The sequence below is a fragment of the Pangasianodon hypophthalmus genome, chromosome 10 (assembly GCF_027358585.1).
Source record: "Pangasianodon hypophthalmus isolate fPanHyp1 chromosome 10, fPanHyp1.pri, whole genome shotgun sequence".
NCBI lineage: Eukaryota > Metazoa > Chordata > Actinopteri > Siluriformes > Pangasiidae > Pangasianodon > Pangasianodon hypophthalmus.
This window is the reverse complement of record NC_069719.1, coordinates 2,916,929-2,932,871: the sequence shown is the minus strand read 5'-3', so window position 1 is coordinate 2,932,871 and position 15,943 is coordinate 2,916,929. Positions and strand designations below refer to the sequence as shown.

General features: G+C 38.7%; 2 protein-coding genes across 5 annotated transcripts in view; both read left to right on the top strand.

The window, feature by feature from the left end:
* The window catches only part of arhgef10 (Rho guanine nucleotide exchange factor (GEF) 10), an 85,626-nt gene extending 83,143 nt beyond the window's left edge, over positions 1-2,483 (top strand). For all 4 annotated transcript variants that reach the window (XM_026944188.3, XM_026944187.3, XM_034308149.2 and 1 more), the window contains one exon: positions 688-2,483. The gene's annotated coding sequence lies outside the window, so the exon portion shown is untranslated. The remainder of the gene's footprint in view (positions 1-687) is intronic.
* Positions 2,484-8,674: 6,191 nt separating this feature from the next.
* Positions 8,675-15,649, top strand: LOC113545141 (kelch repeat and BTB domain-containing protein 11). The gene is made up of 2 exons (XM_026944318.3): positions 8,675-9,229; positions 11,367-15,649. The coding sequence occupies exon 2, from the start codon at positions 11,718-11,720 to the stop codon at positions 13,740-13,742; it is 2,025 nt and encodes a 674-aa protein (XP_026800119.1). The 5' UTR covers positions 8,675-9,229; positions 11,367-11,717; the 3' UTR covers positions 13,743-15,649.
* The last annotated feature ends 294 nt before the right edge of the window (positions 15,650-15,943 follow it).

The window sequence follows — 15,943 nt, the reverse complement described above, 5'->3', positions numbered from 1 at the left end:
CAATGGCCGATTTCGATTCTATAGTTTATATGGTGTTTGGATATTTTGCATGAATTTGCATATTCATAGCTGCTGGAAAATATTTATAGATATATAGAGAGATGTGCCAATGACATGTATTATAGTTTGCTAAGCATTAAAAATTAGATTTAGAAAAATTGAATTAGACACCACAAAGTTGATTATTTTCCCATAACAGCATGTCCTGAAGTGTTATATTCCTCTTATACCACAGCAATCTGCCAACAATTACAACAGATCATATTTTTTATAGTTACATTTAATGTTGTGGAACGTCCATGAAACAAGTTAGTTCCTGTTCTCACTTACGTTACAGCAGCTATAAACACTCATTCCCTCCTCTGTCCTGAAGCTGTAGGAAAACTTAACGTTACAGCTTTACCTCTGACTGCTACAAGTCGCTGACACTGGAGACTCCTTCCATAAACGTTAAACAAACGTCTCCTTACGGAAAACTTCACCACATCAGCAGGGTTTATGTGGCTGTATAAAGTCCCTGTGAATGAGCTGTTACTATAGAAACTATAGAGCTTCTGACCAATCAGAAAGGAGAATTGAATAGTGTCATGGTACATGCATATAAGCTGGAAATAACTCGAGTTTGGAGTTGTGCTTTATAGAAGTTACCTGCATTGTTCACCTCTGCTCTTCTTTCTTTCCCTCCAGGATGATGATGATGATGTTGATGATGACGGCGATGATGATTTCATGAGCTGATGTAATCAGTGCCCTTCCCTGTGCGTGCCTGAGGCATCTCCCTCCTCCGTACGTGCGTACAGGCTCTACAGACTGACCATGGTGTTAACTCTGAAAGAAAGGGAAATGGAAGTATAAGGACGAGCTGGACGATGTGTGCAGTGTTACCAGTCTGGGTGTGGGATCTGCAATAATGGACTTTTAATGGATGACTTACTTGAAATGGCTATTCATGGGAATTTAAGTCACTGCAATGCCACTGAACTTTTTTTTTTTTTTAAAGTTGTGAACCCTGTGTTAATTGAAGTAACACTGCTAATGCAAAGGTTTCTTTTCCTCTTTAGCTGCCTTGTGTTTAAAATTCTTAATTCCACTTCATGTTTATATACGCGCTGAAATCTTTTATTTATCCCCCCCCCCAAAAAATCGTAGAATATTTAGGCTCTTCCTTTTGTTATAAAGTTTCAAACTCAACATGTTTAATTAGCTTTCACGTGTAAAGCGAAGTTAGCTGATGACTAAGACGGTATGATGGTACACCATGCAAAGAAAATCTGTACGTTTTGCTGTCATTTGTGTATAATGACAAAACCAAAAAATGATTTCAGGGTGTAGCGAACACCTGGAAATGTACCAAAAATTTATTTAAAAAGTGTTGCCTTCTTTCCAAAAAAAAAAATTGGGGAAAATTATATTTCTTCATTGTTCTGATAAACTACTGAAGGCTAAGAGTGATCCTCTTAACAGCCCCATTTTTAAAAGAATTTTACAAAGAAATGCCAAAAAAAAAAAAAAAAGTGATCTTATGGTTATCTTACCACCAAAAGCTGACAGGTTTTTTTTGTTTTGTCTTTTTAAGGAAAAATGCCTGTATGGAATTTCTGGCTGGCCAGATTTCCTACTCCGTAATAAACATGGACAGTTTTATTCGACACTAGTGGGATGTTTCATATAACTAAATTAATTTAGCCACATATGGGTATTTAATATGTTGGGAGAGAAAAGAAAGCTTTATAATAAGAAGTCAGTATCTATTTCTGTTGTTGTTGTTTTTTTTAACAAATCTTAATAACCACATTTTTCTAACATGTGATAATCCTGTGTTTCTTACCTAAAATTGTAAGACATTTGTTTTTAGCTTTTGATTTGTGCACTCTGTAGTGATTTCCCATAATGCTCATGGATGACTCGTCTAAAAAGGAAAATGGACGGCTGTTATCTTCTGTTCACACTAGCATGCGACAAGTCACTTTTCGCTTAGGGGCGTGGCCATGAGAAACTTCTAACGCCAGCTAGTTAAACACAAATTAAATAACGTGCTAATCAGTGTGAAAATCAGTTGATTTGCATGTTACGTACTCAGCTTCATGCTAGCTTCGTTCTCAGATTAGATTAGCAAAGCAATCTAACTGCACAAGCTACGCACACTCTCCAGAGGCACTGACAATCTCTTCCGCTTCCTTCTTCCCTTAAGCTTTATTTTTCTTCATAATGTCTCCACACACGTGTAACGAGCGGTCATTAGATGGTGGGAGATATGACAATAATAATCTCACGATTCTCGACTATACGATACATGATATTTGGTTAGAAACTTCCAGCAATAGAGTAGTATCACATTTAAATAAAAACTGCTCAATCGGTTATATAATGTCTACAAAAATACATTAATTTTATTTTTTATATTTAAAAACAAATCATTTTTATTTATAAAAAAAAAATACCACTGAAAAGGAGGAAAAAATCTGTAAAAATGTACAAATTTAGAGACTGAGTACAAAAGTTCAGCATCAAATCAGATGCTTCCAGTTTGCAATTAAATATATTTTAAATAAAATAAAAAATATTAAAGATGTTTTTATATAAATATAAGACCGATATCATGATATCAGTATTGTATTGTCATATCGCTCAGCCCTGGACGTCATATATGACAGGATAAGATGAAACCAGCGTTCTGAGTTTTTGGTTTGTTTCCATTTTTGTGCATCAGACAGTAAATAGGAACTAATTGCAGAGAGAATTAAAATTGTGAGTGGGGAATTGATGGGTTTTGACGAGTTTGGATTTGTCGCTTCATGTCCTCGTATTTAATTTGCAAAGGATCGAGAAGAACTCAATTCCAGCGTGGCTGAGATCCAGCTCAGTGTCACAAACATACGCTTTGTCGCTTGCTAGTGTGAACGTAGTGTACGGTGCTTTCGTGATTCCAAGGAGCTTGAAGGGAATTAAGAGCTTAAATGTGGATGAAAAAAGGGTCAAAGAGATCTAATAACCAAAAAGAGAAGGAAATGTGATGTGATATGACTAATATGTGGTTTGGTTTCATTTCCTCCATGTCAGTCTGATGGCACTGAGGTCCTGTGACGTGTAACGGCTAGTTTTTACGTGGTTTTTTTTGTTTGTTTGTTTGTTTTTATTCTTGTCTTTTTTTTTAAATACAGAATCTCACTCACACACTAATCTCTATTAGGTTCATTATAGGATTAGCTTAGCTTTATTGACACCAGTGACACGAAAAGCACATTAAACTTCTATTTAGATTCATTCAGACACCATGATTTTTTTTTTTTCTTTCAAACTGTCTGGAGCAAGCGTGCATTTCGCATAACGTATCTGAACGAGCTGTTGCCTGGAGTGCGTGAAGTAATGATGATAAAGAACCGCCTTGTAATTACAGCTTGTGAAACTCTACTCGCAGGATTTGCCGTCTTCTGCTCTGCGAGTGAATGTCTGTAAGAAGAAAGCTTGTCTTTTATGCTGTCAAAATAAGACTTGTACCATTATGTGTTAAAAAATATGTATTATGATGCATTAACAAGTAAAGGCCTGCATTTTGCCTTGAAGATTTAAAGAAATGAGGTTTGTGTTTTGTGTTACAGCTTGGCTTTGTGGTAAACAAACGTCCTGCCAGTTTTGGAGTGCTCATTTACACAATTGGCATTAATAAATGCTGCTACGTGCGAAATACCACCAAATATGCAAACAGAAATGTATTATTAATACATTATTATTAACCCTTCGGACCCTGTGTCCATTGTAATGTACATCACATGACTCACAGATTTTTCTTCAGGAAAATACGTAAATTAAGAAGAAACATTAGTCACGTGAAAGGAAAAATTCTAGCCATGTCGTGAGTACTCAAAACCAAAGTTCATTTCATTGGATAAGAAAAAATACATATTTTCATGTATTTCATGTCAAGAGTAAATGTATGACAAAACATAAATTAATTTTATGTAGTATTTAGAAAAAGGAAAAAAAAAGACATTAAAGAAACTCCTCCATTCCCACTCGTCTAGCTCGAGCTGAGCAAATAACATATCTTATAATTCACTCCAAGGTCAGAAGCACAAGGGATTCTGTTTTGTTTGTATAGAAATAACTTCTCGACCTCGGTGTATGAACAGCTGACGTCTGTATTAGTCATTCCCCACGGTGAGCGAGCGATCCGAGCATGCGTGTTGTCAAGCTTTCCCCTGGCATTTTAATTACTCAAACTCTGTAACTGTCCTGGAAATACACCCGAGAGAGTGGAACAGATGTCTGGTGTAATATCCCGGTGTTTACTCTGTGCATCTTTGGCACTTACATAATCTGTTTACTCTTAAGCCCTATTCGGACGGGATTAGTTTAACATAAGGAGGTGGGGAAATGTAATCATCACCGGCGCTCTTCCAGTGTAAAGAGACTCCAGGAAGTGCTTACACATTTCTATCGTCTACTGACTAATGAAAAGGAAACCAAGTATGGTCATGTTTATAATGCAGAACAATAAAAAAACAGACAATGTATAAAAGTATGTGACAGAAAAGTAAGCAACACTTCTTACTGAGTTTGTGCTATATTCTATTTACATGTGATGGTCATGTGACCTGCTAACGATTATAATAAAAAGACAAAACCTTCAGCTTTTGTTAATGAGGTGTATGGCATGCATACATCGTGAGGACACGCCCATCTTTATGATTTGTCCAGTGCGAATAATTACTACACACGTATGTCCAGAAAGCTAATCCAGTCCAAATAGCGCTACAGGAATGTCGTGGATTGTTTACTTGTGTGAAAGCCTGGCCTGTTTAATGAAGATGCTCTAATACGGCTTCTGGCATGGAAATCAACAAACCGTGTTGTACTCCACACCTCATTTACGTTCCATAATCTAAAACCAACAACTTCTACCAGCACAATGCATGAATAAGGACGCAAACAATAAACACCACCATCTTTACAGTAAGCTGCTGCAAGTCACCAAGCCTGATTATGACGATTTAACGACTACCGTGAAGTATCTTGGACCACCCTGGAACCGTGTGTGTGTGTGTGTGTGTTTGTTTTCAGCAGTAAAGTCAGTACAGACATGAAAGGATTATTCCCTCCCTATTGTGCAAGCTACTATTTTGTCTGATCCTAGGGATTATTTGTTGAGCAGATGTGTATTGTGTATTGTAATACATATTTAGCTGTAGAGATGTGTACAGCAACGCCTCACCTACAGGCTGCAGTGCTTCTGTTGTGCTGGAAGTGTGGAAGGCCAAAGGTGCCAAAGACAAACACGTGCATGCTTGCATCTACAGGTCACGTTTACCTGTAAATAAAAAAATTACAAAATCAGCAATCAGCAAGCTAGCATATGAATACATTAACAAGTCAATAAGGGTCTGATGAGATTTAATCGGATGGTATTCTATATTAATGACATGTTTTCATGTGTACTGTACACAATAAATGTGCCATGTGCACCTGTTAGTTCTTTATTAAAGGTGAAAACAACTCAATTTTATTAATTTTTAACAACAATTATTTTTAACAACAATTATTACGCTTTTAACAACAGACATTGTCACAATGCAGCTTTACAGAAATAAATACATTCAGGATATACATTTTAAATATATGAATTTATCCCTAATGTGAAAGCCAGAGGTGATGGTGGTGAGGAAAAACTCCCTGAGACGATGTAAGGAAGAAACCTTGAGAGGAACCAGACTCAGAAGGGAATCCATCCTCATCTGGGTGATAATGGATAGTGCGATTATAAATAAATCCCTTCTATAACTGTGTACTACATGGACAAATAGTGCAATTGTGTAACTAGGAAATTCATTACAGTTTTCACATGAAGTTGAAAACAATCTTTCCAACGTATGGGAGCAGGTTAGTAAATAAAGTTAGACCATTAAACATACTCAGGACACCTCTTACGTAGATCTGGTCCTCATATTCACTCACTAATGAGACACTTTGTCCTCAACTTGTGATCTGAATGATCAGGAGTTAAAAAAGCGTCACTCTGCACTTATCAGAAAAGTTCAAAAAAAGTTCAACTCCGCTGTAATAAAAAAAGAAGGCTGACTGCAGCACTTCTTGCAGCCACTTCCTGTAAGTTTCTATGTAAAACACGAGCTGGAGACTGAGAAGGAAAAAAAACAGCAAGCCTGAAAACACTCTAATGCCTACATTTGCAGTTTGCTATTCTTGAAGATGTGTGTCAGATTTGCATACAGTAATTATTAGCAGGCTACAGTAAAGAGGAGGCTACGAATTAAGCTAAATAAAATTACAATAAGCGTTGGGTTTTCAAAGCTACACAAAATAATGGACCCGACTTTGCCTTTACCTTGTATCAGCTGGGCAGCGTTTGGATCCTCACTTTCTTCCTGAAACTCTGCAAGACAGAGTGCAAGTTATAGAATGCCATTCAAGAGGGTTTCAATTTGCAAATATGCCTGGTACATATTTCTTCTTCTTTTTTTTTTTTTTTTTTTTTTTTTTTGCAGCTAGCTTCTAGTATCAATACAAAAAAAACTGGCACAATCGGAGTACAAAAGTAGCCTAGTTATCACTGTTAGTTAACCAGCTAATGTTAGCAGACAGTTAGTGTCATATGTAACAGGTTTCATCTTTATAATCTTATGTTTCTGATTGTCTTATTGCCTGATATACCCATATTTCATTTTTAATTTAAACTGAATTTTTTAACAAAAAAAACTAGACGTAAAGTTTCCTTACCAACTGCAATCAACAGTATATTCCAGGGACACTTGGCTAAGTGTGTTCCACGATTGGAGTGTCGTTTGTATCATGTTGATATTATTTTCTTAAATTATTCTCATTTTACAGTGTACAGTGTACAAACCACTGTTCCAGGCCACTATGTCTGAACTTTCCCTTGAAATGTAATTATTAAGATACTTTAAAAATCTTGTACTTTTCCATTAATATATAAATCCATCATGCCAAATTAGATCCGTTATCAGGCTTGGGCTGTGTTTTCACAGCTGATATGTGGCTGGACTACACCGCCTTTTCCCTCAGCGATGTCTTGATTCGAGACCTGGCCTACTGTTGATGTGCTCAGGGCCCTGGCCACTGGAGGCCCTCGACGAGCGTAGATCTGAAGTGTATTGGGTCATTACACTGTCACACACAGCATGTCACAGTCTGAAATAAATTCAGAAATGCTATTAGCATGTGGGTCTGAATTTATTTCAGACTGTGACATGTTGTGTGCTACTAATTAGAAATCAGTTAGGTCCTAAGAGGAGCTAATGAAATGAATGAAAAAAACAAAACAAAACACAAAACATGACCTGGATAACCACAATCCAACACTAAGTGTGTCGATTTACAAAATGGAAAACTTGAAAAGGAAAGAAAGAGAACATTTGTTCACCAGAGAACATTAATTTCCCAAATTGGCTGCATAAAAAGCGATCTGAACTAAAATGCGCTAAAGAAGACTCAGCACGCTGCGATCGCTGACCATTGATTCGGAGCTTGATAAAGAGCTAGATATTGATGATTTGGTGGACGAGTTTGCGAGTTGAAAACAGGAAAAGTGTTAGTCACCTAAACATCGCACTGAGCCTACTCAAACACTCATAATGTAATGCATGTTTTATTTTGCATGTCCTGGGCTGTGGAGTGGTCAGAGCTCTACATATAGAGTACCACAGGGATGACGATTGTAGGCCAACCCGGAAGTTAGCATCACCCCGGTTCCCTCAACAAAAAGCCAATAGGATTTTTCCATTGGCTTTTGGATTATTGCAGAAAATAATTTCTGTGACCAACAAAAGTTTATCATTCTTACACATTTTGTTCATCAACATAATCTTAAGAATTTTGAAGCCTAAATACAATCACCAGAAGTACAAAGCTAAAGTTAGGCTATAAACGAACTACACCACAGTCACGTGACTTCAACGTCACCACCAAGTTTCCGACAACTCTTTCAGTCTTTATTTTAAAATCATGTTCCCTGATAAGGATGCACTGTGCTCGTTTTGTGAATGAATCTGCCCCCACCTTGTTTGCGAATGTGTCCATGTTGCATTATTTTAGAGAAATTTCCATAAGTTTGTACGTGTAGTGATGAGTTTTCCTGTTCGGCGTGCTGACGTTTAACGTCCCCGACAACCTCCATAGTCCTGTTTAGCCACTTGTTAGCAACCGCTTTTTTCATGAGACGTAAAAGCTTAAAAAATCACGAGTGGGGTACTACTGATGTATTTTAGAATAAAACATGATCTGAAAATATGACAATATGTACATGAAGAAAATATCTTGAGCTTGTGTTAACCACAGACCTTATTTCAGGCATTTAACCAAAAACCCATTTAAAAAAAAAAAACAATGACTTCGGGACGATGGAACCGGAAGTGCTAAAATAATTTCCGGGTTTTAGGACTCATTCCTGCGGCACTCTATAGGTTCATGTATAATAAAGTGTGTGTGTGTGTGTGTGTGTGTGTGTGAGTGGTGGTGGTGGTGGGTAGGCATGTTAGGGTCCTTTGGTTCTTGTCCAAGGGCCCAGGATTTACTCATCCGTGCCTGATTTTCTTTTTAAGACATTTTGTCCCTCTTGGACGTCCACAGCTTGTTTGAGCAGTGTTTGCCACTTATGGCTTTCCATGCATGGTAGTGTGATCAGATTTGTGTGTTGGATTCAATCTGGTGTGTAGGGTTAACACAAAAAGGGGGTGCGGTTTCATCCAGAACTCCCCTTATAGCGTCCAGAGAAACCAAAATACATCCAGTGCAATCGAAGTGCTGTTGCATCTCAGACACAGAAGAGGATATTTAATTCAGAAATCAAGCCTGTGCGCACGCGCGCGTGTATATGTGTGTGTGTGTGTGTGAGTGTGTGAGAGGGAAAGGGCGTTGAGAAGATTGGTGCTGATTACAGGTACAGCAAGCTAATGGAGAGATTTTAATGGCGAGAATAAAACGGATGAGGATGTAACAGGTAACAAGGAGAAAGAAACAGGCGTCTGATGGAGTGTTTAATCAGAGTCTGATGCTGGAGGGGAAATCAGCTGAGTGTTTAATCAGAGTCTGATGCTGGAGGGGAAATCAGCTGAGTGTTTAATCAGAGTCTGATGCTGGAGGGGAAATCAGCTGAGTGTTTAATCAGGCATTTCACCTGGACAGGAGAAGACATCACCTGCAGCTTGGGGCTTCTGTAAGCAGCTTTAGTGCAGGAAGTGAAAATCCGGTTTAACACGTGAGTACTTATTGTGTGCATGGTGCTGAAAAACATCATGTCTGATGGTCTGATCTCTTTCCTCCATTAGACTCATGGCATTCAGCAGGAGCGTTCAGGCTCTTCACAGATCTCTCAGTCTCAGAAACTGCGAAGTTAATGCACCTTTCTCTGCTTTTTTTCTCCTCTTTCATATCTCTCTCTCTCTTTCTCTACCACACCTTCTCTCTCTCTCCGTCTCTCTTTCTTTCTATTTATCTTCTTTTATTTTCTCTTTTCAAGCTGGCAGCGTGGTTATGCAAACTGCGCATGCTCCGCAATCAGCTCGAGAGGACAGGGCTGTCATTAATAACAGAGTCGACTCTTTGAACCGAATCTTTTACGTGAACACAGGGAGTCGACTCGCATTTTCAATCGAGAGTCATTTGTTGGTTTGTTTGTGTTTTGTAAACGCAGATAAGACAAGTTGTACCTCCATCACGTGACCATGAGGCTGAAAATTCATAACTATTCAGTATTCACGAATGCATACAATGAAACCTATCAAATCCGAGTTGTTTGATGCATCATAACTATTCAGAGTAACTTGTAGGAAGAACTCATCTCTAAATTCAAGATCAGCTGCTCCAGACTACACTGGGAATTATTTTTTATTTTTATTTTTGCTTTAATGGACCGCTATCACTTTGATATCTCTTGGCGTGAAGTGTAGAGGTGTGCACGAGACTATTTTTTTAATCTTGCCCACTCCCAGAGGAATTCCTCCCCCAGCTATTTTTGTTGTCCTTTAAAAAAGCTAACTAAAAATTTTATTAAAAGCCTTGCAGAGTGAATTCTGTCATAACCAGCGCACATCACTATCCAAGTTTATCTCGGCTAGTTTAATCAGATCAGCGGCTCATGCTGGCTCAAAGAGACTGATCCAGAATTGTTTTCTTATGCTACCGAGGCTGGAGTTGAACAAGGTGCAAAAACCTCCCAGGCTATAACCTGCTATAAAGAGTTGCACATTTATCGCACTGATTTATTTTTGTAATTAGCAGTTTTGCTGGTAATCTAAGAAATGACTAATCAGCTACTTCTTTTTTATTACTGGTCGATTAGTAAAAGTCAGTCGTTGTGCAAACCCAGGCCTGGGACAAACCATTTAGGAAGGCCCCCCAAGGAAACACACACACACACACACACACACACACACACACAGAGCGAAATGTAAACAGCTGTAACCCATAATTGAATTATAACTCACTGTAATGCAATATTCAGTATTGCTTACACATACTGTGTAATCTTATTTTGTGCACCTGACTTATGTAACATCTTGCTAAATTTGCACAATTCACAGACAGAGACCCTTGAAATATGACTGAGTTATGATGACGAGTTGCAATTGATGCACAGGTCTAGACCATCATAGTTAAATAAATAAATACATACATACATGTATTTCAGACCTGTTTTGTATGTGGGTGGATTAGTAAACCCTCCTGGGCCCCTCAGTCGTCCTGGTCTCAGGACAGTGGGGTTTTCTGTCTGTGCCTCTGGGGAGTAAACAGCTATAAATGAACAGAACTCTTCTTCATTTTCCACTTTAGTGAAAGTTAACTGCAAATAGAGCAGTAAAATTGCAAATAGAGCAGTAAAATAACTGCTATTAATGCTATTATTAGGGTGTAGGTTAATGTAAATATGTAGCACCTTGCAGTTTTTACATTCATTGGAATAGATTTTGAATAGAACAAATGCAATGCGAAGTATAATGCTATTTTGATAGTCAAAAGATAAAGTTAGGTTTTAATGAACAACATATTTAAACACATGCTGGTCTTTGCCTAACAATTTTGACTGTCTTTAAGGTTAAAACAATTATGAGCCATTTGGGAGTCAGCTCTTATTGGTGAGTCAAGTGGAGTGCGCTGACACACCGAGAAGAGCCAACTGTTCACACTTTCTGTATTATTTTGTCCCTATGGATAGTGAGATTAAGGGATATGATTAAAAAAATGAAGCCTTCTAATTGCCTGCTGATAAGTAATGCCACCCTCTTCATTAGGTTTTGGTGTTGCAAACCCACCACATTTTACTGTGGAGGTCACGCGTAACTGGGAAATGCAAAATAACATGCTATAAATAACTGCTTTTTTTTTTTTTGATACAGGTTTGAAGCCAGACTGTCTGCCAGATGAACTCAGAAAGGATGCAAGGGTGACCCAGAGGATTTTCTTCCACTTGTTATTGACAAGCTTGAAATGACACCTCCTAATAAGGATTTCAAAAATCAAGAGAAGCGCACTGCTCTGCTGAGGCAGTCCAATTAGGATTTGTCAAGCAATGCTGCTTCTGAAAAACGTACAGCTCAACTCAAGTAATTAATGGATGTCAATCAGCCTCAGAACTCGGAATGACTTTGCCGGATATAGTGGCAGCAAAGGATGACCATTGCTAAATTCTGACAGATCACTTTTTTTTTTTTTTTAAACTTTTGTTCTTTCACTGTGCACTTAGAAAGATGAATAACATGTTCACCATAAAAGCAGATGTCATATTTCACGCTGCGGATCACGAGGACTCGGAGCAGTCCATCATTACCAAAGGGGCTGACAAGGTTATTCCAAGAGAAGTTAGTGCTTGTGTTTCCGAGACAGGAATACTGCAAAGATCCTGGGATAATGTGGAATCTGGGAGTGTAGCGGAGACTGGAAATCTGGGAAAGCGCTGCGTAGGGGCGGGAGACTATCTGCAAGATGGAAACTCCAGTGACAGTGGGTTTCAGGATCACATTCAACCAGTGGACGGAAGTGTTAAGAAGCAGAGCGAGTCCTTGAGCAAAAATGGAGTAAAAGAGGAGGCGAACGGAGCCACAGCTGAGAGGCCTTTACTTAGCCTGAGGTCAGAAACCAGAGGGGAAATGGCTAAATCTTATGTTTACGACACAGAAGTCGTAAGGAGTCCAAGCGTCATCAGTAATGTGTCGTCTCTTTCACAGGACTCTTTTTCTGACTCAAAGGAAAGCAGACCATTGGAACAAGCACTGGGCAATTTATGTTCATTACAAGGAGCTACACATTTTACACATGAGTCAGTACCTGACGTAAAGCACAGCGGTAATGGGGTAAGAAATTCCGTCTCTGTTCGAGAGAACCCTGATTTAGTCATTGAAGTAGGCAGACAGAAGGTCCAAGTACATAAATCTGTGCTAGCTGAAAAAAGTGACTATTTTAAAGCGAGGCTTTCTCGAGACATTCTGAAAGTGAAAGGTGTGAGCTACAAGACATTGTCGGTCTTGATAGATTATGTTTACACCTCCAACATGAATGTGAACAAGGATAATGTTGTGGATGTTGTGACCGGTGCGAAAATCTTACAGATCCCCTGCGCAGTGCAGGCCGCAATTGACGCCATGTCTGCCCAGCTGACACCACAGAACTGCTACGAGATTCTAACCATCGCTAAAAAGCAGCGACTAAGCGAGCTGAAGGAGACGGCATACCGTTTCATAAGTGACAACTTCCTGCAGGTACTGAGAGATCCGGCCGTTTACGGGCGTCTCACGGGCTCTGAGCGGGACCTGGTTTTGAGAAATCGTATGGAGGGACGCAAGTGCCTGATGGTGGCTGAGATCAATGACGTGTTTGAGCGAGTGGGCAGCAGACCCCCTAGCAGGGGCAACAGCAGGCCACAGAGTCCTCTCTCCGCTGCCTCGTTTGAAGACAACCACATGATCTACTACTACAACGAGAACACCAAGGATTGGCACACTTTGACCATAATGCCCGAGGATATTAATACAAAGGGCTGTGGCATCTGTTGCATGTATAACTACCTGTTCGTCGCAGGTGGCATCCGAGGATATGGGGAGAAAGGAAAGGCATCAGACAAAGTGTTCTGCTACAATCCCATAACAGACCGCTGGAGCGAGATACGGCCCATGAACCAAGCAAGGTCACAACTCAAATTAGTGTCCATGGATGGCTTTTTGTATGCCATTGGTGGGGAATGTCTCTTCACAGTGGAGAAGTATGACCCTCGTATGGACCGTTGGACCACTGTGGCTCCGCTACCCAAAGGAGCATTTGCAGTTGCCCATGAGGCTACCACATGCAACGGCGAGCTGTATGTATCGGGAGGAACTCTATTCTACCGCCTCTTGAAGTACGACCCCAAGAGGGATGAGTGGCAAGAATGTCCATACAACAACAGCAGGAAGAAATCCACCGACATGGTTGCGCTGAAGAGCTTCATCTACAGGTTTGATGTCAACCGAGAACAAGGCATCAATGTATTTAAATACAACACCATAGTCAAGATGTGGCATGACTGTGCTTCCTATCAGCAAGGGAGCCCACTGCCGTTCAGGTGTGCTGTGATTGGAAATTGCATCTACTGCGTGAACAAGACCCAGACTCTGCAGTTTATCGTGGAGGAAGAAGGTGCTCGGTTTGCAGAAGAACCTCTAAAAGCTCCCATGGAGGCTAAAGGAGTGTTATTCCCATTCATTCTGACCTTGCCAGACAGGAGTGATCGAAATGTGTGAGTAGGGGCTCTTCGGGGAGAAAAACTTGAGTAGAAATGTGTAAGAAGCATGGTCAGTGATTATGGAAAAAAAGAAAGCTTTATTTCTTGCCCAGTTAAACTGCTCAAACCTGGAATGTTTGTTTGCATGGTGGATGGATATCCATGGGACACTTTAAAAGGACAGCTCTTTTGTTTTAATATTGTGGCACAGTGGCATTACTTATATATGTGTATATATATATATATATATAACCTGAATGCATTTTACCATTTGTTTTGTGCACTTTTGTACTTGGATGGTTGGACAGAAATTATCTGGCAGCAAAAAAAAAAAATCAGATTTAACCAATGTTATAAAATTTACACAAAAAGCACAACAAAAATATAACTGCAAATAAAATAAAGCAGTCTAAGTATAATTAAGTGTATTAAAGTGGAGCTAGATATAATTTAATGATAGCAAAGAAGTGACTATAGCACAGAAAACTAAAATATTTAGGTAACATGAACATTTGAGCACATGCCTTTGACTTGAAAACGAAGCCATTGAACGAGGAAAGGTTACACTACCGTAACTTGGCTGTACGCTGTTTAAGAGCACAAAGCACTTGACTGTTCTCTTACTTTGGCAGCACTCAGTAAGGATACAGAAATAACACTTGAGGAAAGTCTGAATGTATGCATCGAAAACTTTTTAATTAGCTTGTAATTCGATACTAACAAGGGCTTGACAAACAGCAGGTGACCTGTGATCTGAATTGAAGAAAAACCCATATCAATAATATATTCTATATATTGGGGGGCTGTTCATGTGTCCTTTAGTTCAGTGGTTATCAAAGTGGGGTCTTTGGACCCCCCAGGAATCCATGAAGCATAGCCTAGGGGTCTTTTTTTTATTGTATTACAGTGGTGGAAATGACAATCCACCATTATCAGTGCTATTATATTTATTACTGAGTTCTCAATGTTGTTAGCTGGTTTGACTGATCACTCGATTCGAACGGGTTTTATTCAAAACCTCAATATCTCAGACATTTCAGCTTAGAAATAATGTCTACTGGATATCTATCAAATTGTTCAAAGATCAGGAATAAAAAGCTCTATGGCTCAAAATAAATTCCACAATATTACTGTACACATTTAAATAATGTGTAATATTTGAACAGTTGGTTATAAAATAAATGTGTGCTGAGGAGATCTATGAAATTTATGTTACAGTTAATGTTGTCCCTGGGTGCAAAAAGGTTGAGAAAACCCCTGCCTTAGTTAAAAAAATAGCAAAAAAAACACCCCTTGTGGTAAATAAAATACCAAAGACAAGCAGGCTGATTATCTCGGGTTGAATCGGAAGCACAATTTTCTGAGCTTTGCTGATTTGATCTCACTTTTTGAGAGAAATATGACACTTGTGAAAAAGAGTCACATTAACAACACAGCACTTGATAAGTGGTAAGCACATAGAATTCTTTTATCATGCTAAATGATTCGATTACAGAGTAATTCCTTCTTCAGTGCCACCTGTCATTACTGGATTCATACAAGCAACAATATTTTGCACTTATGGATGACTTTTTCCAGTTTGCAATAAGATGCTAGAGTTAATGATGTGTATGCATGTGTGTGTGTGTGTGTGTGTGCTGCTATCATGGAAGTAAAAGCAAACTAATCTCAATCCCAATCTGCTGCTGCATTTTTGTGAAATTTACAAAATACTGGAACATTATTTGTAGTGTAATTCTAAGTAATTCCAATAATTTAATAACTAAATTTGAAGCTACATCTGTCCAGTCATAATACTGCATTATTTTTCATATGTTGTGACCAGTTCAAGTTGAAATAGAGCCTTATAACTCTCACTATAAATGTCACTATGCTCTTTCTCGATGTGTGATTATGATTATTATAAATAAAAAAGTATTGTGCAAATCTGCCTTGTTCTACATCATAACTAACAACTATCCTAAAAGTGAGCCAGCAATTTTAATTAGCCAGAGAACTGCCAAGATTTTATTACCTCCTTGAACCAAAACCTAATGTTTCACTCAGTTGATCCTCATTATTCAAGAATATATTCAAATTAATCCGTTTTTGAGAAACCCTCATATGGAACTCAAATCTATCTGAACATCCTGTTTGCTTGTTTTTAATGTTGTATTGCCATATAGCTTAGTCAAGCTGTAGTGCATGTACCTTCTGAACACAATTTAAACTCTCTGATGA

Coding starts and splice junctions, on each gene's coding strand:
- LOC113545141 (XM_026944318.3), top strand. CDS start 11,718: ATGAATAACATGTTCACCATAAAAGCAGATGTCATATTTCACGCTGCG.